The sequence below is a fragment of the Acanthisitta chloris genome, unplaced genomic scaffold (genome assembly GCF_000695815.1).
Source record: "Acanthisitta chloris isolate BGI_N310 unplaced genomic scaffold, ASM69581v1 scaffold18789, whole genome shotgun sequence".
In the NCBI taxonomy this organism is placed as follows: domain Eukaryota; kingdom Metazoa; phylum Chordata; class Aves; order Passeriformes; family Acanthisittidae; genus Acanthisitta; species Acanthisitta chloris.
Genome location: NW_008693313.1, coordinates 9012 through 12473, shown reverse-complemented (window position 1 = coordinate 12473; position 3462 = coordinate 9012). Strand labels below are relative to the sequence as shown.

General features: G+C 51.8%; 1 protein-coding gene across 1 annotated transcript in view; it reads right to left on the bottom strand.

Annotated features, from left to right (window-relative positions):
• Positions 1 to 3462, bottom strand: part of SEPN1 (selenoprotein N, 1) — a gene marked incomplete at its 5' end in the record, with an annotated part of 10144 nt that overhangs the window by 2142 nt on the left and 4540 nt on the right. The window contains 4 exon segments of the mRNA XM_009083037.1: positions 3 to 51; positions 622 to 727; positions 1781 to 1969; positions 2907 to 2988. Of these exon segments, the coding sequence (XP_009081285.1) occupies positions 3 to 51; positions 622 to 727; positions 1781 to 1969; positions 2907 to 2988 (426 nt within the window).

Here is a 3462-nt window from a genome sequence, read left to right as displayed (position 1 = left end):
CGAGGATGGGCGAACTTTCCAGGACTGTCTCCCGGAGAGTTCGCCCCGAACCTGGCAGAGGAAGAGGCAGACAGGGTTGTGGTTCCCTGAGCTGACTGTTGCCATGCTTTATGCCACCACGATGCTACCACTCTGGTTCAGGCTCCCCCCAGCCCAGCCCACTGTGTTTTTTCTCCTTTGTTGGCAGTTTTTCCCCAGCTTTTGTTTCCTGCAGGTGCTACTGGCAGAGAGGACTCACCAGAGCAGACCCTGAGCCACTTGCCAGGCACAGAAGGGCCAAGACAAACCTGCCATGGAAGCTGCCTGGTCAGGCCCTGTGGATCCACCCTAAGTGCCTCTTGCAGTTAATGCCAAGCAAAGCCTAGTGCTGCAGAGTTTTTAAGAGCAGACAGGACTAAAGGTTTGTTTAGGGCTTGTCTCAAATAGATCTGAATCTGCCACTGAAGACCTAAGCTCGTAAGTAATTTCCCATTTCCAGCCTTTGTCTATTCAGCATCTTCAGTGCCAAAATGAGTAACACAACATTTACTGCTGGCTTGTGACCAACTCCCTGACCCCCAGCTCTCCTTAGAGCCCAAATGAGGCACAACATCCCTCCAGCCAGGCTGGGAATGTCCTCACCTCAGCAGGACTGGTCATCCAGGGCACCCCACAGCAGGATCGAGTGCACCAGCTTCTTCTCTGCTTTTGCTCTCTCAAAAGCTTGTGTGAAGGGCAGGTAGGAGATCTGGAGGCAGAGAGACAGCATGAGAAACAGACACAGACCTGCCCAGCTCAAACAGGAGGTCTGAAGGAACCAGACCTGCCACAGCCCATGGGTGACACACACACAGCTCAATCTGCAGCACAGCTTCCAGAAAATGACAGCCGTGGTGGTTTCCCCAGGGACAACTTCATCTCCTGGGGAGACTGTAATCCCTCACAGCCTGTGGCTGTCCCTGGCACCTGCAGAGCCCCAGTTGTACACACTGCAGAGAGCACAATGGCAGGTGGGCTGTCTGCAGACCCACCTCAGCTGCCCAGGAAATCTGGGCTTGAGACATTTACCACAGAACCTCAGTGGAACAGCCCAAAAACTGGCTACAAGGGACTCTGCACAGAGACTGTTCCAATCACTCAAATGAAAGGAACTGATATGAATATCTTGGCTGCCTGAAGGGACATTTGTAAGCTCAGGCACAAGGAGACAGCCACTGAAATGTGTCCCTTCAGCCAAGGAAGCAGTGACAGGCAGTAGCCATCTGCTCCACAGGCTGCTGGCATGTTAAATAGTTTGGGTCACCCAGAGCTATAAATCTGCGTCTCACTGCAGGATGCAGAGGCATAGGCAGGTTGTGTGTTCTCTGCTGATAAGGAAAGCTTGGTCCAAAGGTACCTGAATGCTGCAGAAGTAATGCCAAAGGAAAACCATTTGTAAGCAGCATGATCATCTGCCTCCTCTGGAATCATGGCAGCAGCTACTGATAAGGAGCAGGAAGGATGAGCCTACACTTACAATACAAGCCTGGGACACCTGACATTAAGGCTTTGCTCCTGCCTGTGCTGCTGTGTGGCCCCAAATGCCCTTTCAGAGATGTTGCTGCACTCCTCCATCTGGAAACTGAAGACCATCAAGAGGTGCCTGGAGGCACATGCTGAGCTGGGAGAGTCTCACACGGCTCTGGATGCTGCTCACACTGTGGTCTCTGCTTTCTGCTGGTCTGTGAGGTGACTGGACATCTCAGGGAGGACAACCTGCACTAAATAAACGTGCCAAGGAAGAGCCCAGCCCCTTGCTTACCTTCTTAAATGGATACATGGCCACTTCCAGCTTCTGGGCTGCCTCTTCCCAGGGGATTTCCTGCTGCCAGGTTATCTCCTCGAACACAAACTGGATGGGCTCCCCTGAGGGATCCCTGCTGTCAATCACATTTCCGTTCTCGTCGTGGATCACGGCAGGGATTGAAGGCCCTGTCGATTCCAGCTCCATCTGCAGGAGAACAGGCTGAGTTGGACACTGCAGACATCCCACTCCTGCTTTTTCTGTACTCCAGGACAGGATAAAGATGCAAAATAACACTGTGCAGCTTCTAATGAAGATACAGCTTGATCTCCCATCTCCTGGAGCTGCACTTTACCCACTGCAGATATATCAGGAAAGCAACTTCATTTCCTTCAGTTATTGTCTGACTGGGCTTACTAGCTTGGAAATCCATGAGACTCCGTGTTCCCACCTTGCCAGTGGAAATTTTTGACTGTGGGACACCAGATCCTTAACATCTTTGGGACCTGCTGGGATAATTTGAAGCTCTTGCTCACATCACCTGCTCAGCCCCTGGGAAGCCACAAGAGGGTGCAACAGCAAAAGCTGCTCAGGAGCTTCCCTGTGGCTCAGTGTTCTGCTACAGCTGAAAGGATTCTGTTTTCCTGGGTTTTGGCAATTAAAAATAAACATGGACCTAGTTTAGGAGAAAATGGAATTGTTAAATTCAGGCATTCAAACTCCTGATTTATGTTTCCTGTCCCAAGAGCCAGGATTACCACAAAACAGAGGAACAACCTCATGCAGTTTCTAAATTCAGACCCACTGCTGTTCACAGCCCTGTCTGGGCTCTGGGCCTGGGTTCAGCTCCTCATCTTCCCCTCCTGCCTGTCAGACAATGTTTAGAAAAAGGAAGTACAACTCCAGGAGCTTAGGATTCAACCCACACAGAGGGGAAAAAGGAAAACATCACAAGAACTGGCAATAGGGAACCACAGAGCTGCAGAGGACAGACAGATCAATGGAAATGATGTTGTTATATTGAAATGTTCAGGAGAAGGCTGTAAAGAACAGGATAATGGATGTGACACAGCCTGGGGGGCCTTGGCAGCATAAATCATCGTGGGGATGCTGCACACATGGAGTCCTGGGAGTGAGCACACACCTGGGGCAGGTACCCAATATCCACTTCCATGTTGCTGCTCTCGCTGGCGCCGTACAGCCACTCCATATCCACGTTCAGAGACCTGCAGGGTCGACATGGCATGGTACAGTGTCACAGCATGTTAAGGGGTTGGAATGCACCTCAGAGATCATCCAGCCCCAACCCCCTGCCCTGGGCAGGGACACCTCCCACCAGAGCAGGTAGCTCAAGGCCTTATCCAAACTGGACATGCCCAGGGTGGGGCCAGCCACAGCCTCCCTGGGCAACCTGTGCCAGTGTCTCACCACCCTCACAGTAACCCAAGGCTAAAGCTGGGTATGAAAAACCTCAAACTAATGGGAACATCCAATGTTCCTCTTGCAGGGTCAGCACTGAAGCCTGGAGCCTCTGGCTGCTTGGAGATCGTTGTGTTACCTGCACCAGACCAGCAACACCAGTTCCCTGCTGGATCAGCGCCCAGGCACCCACTCAGCACTCTGGGAAAACACACTCAAATCTCTGAGCTCTGTCAAATGACAGAAGAGAGCGATGTCTTTGCTCCCTCTTCCTTCCCAGC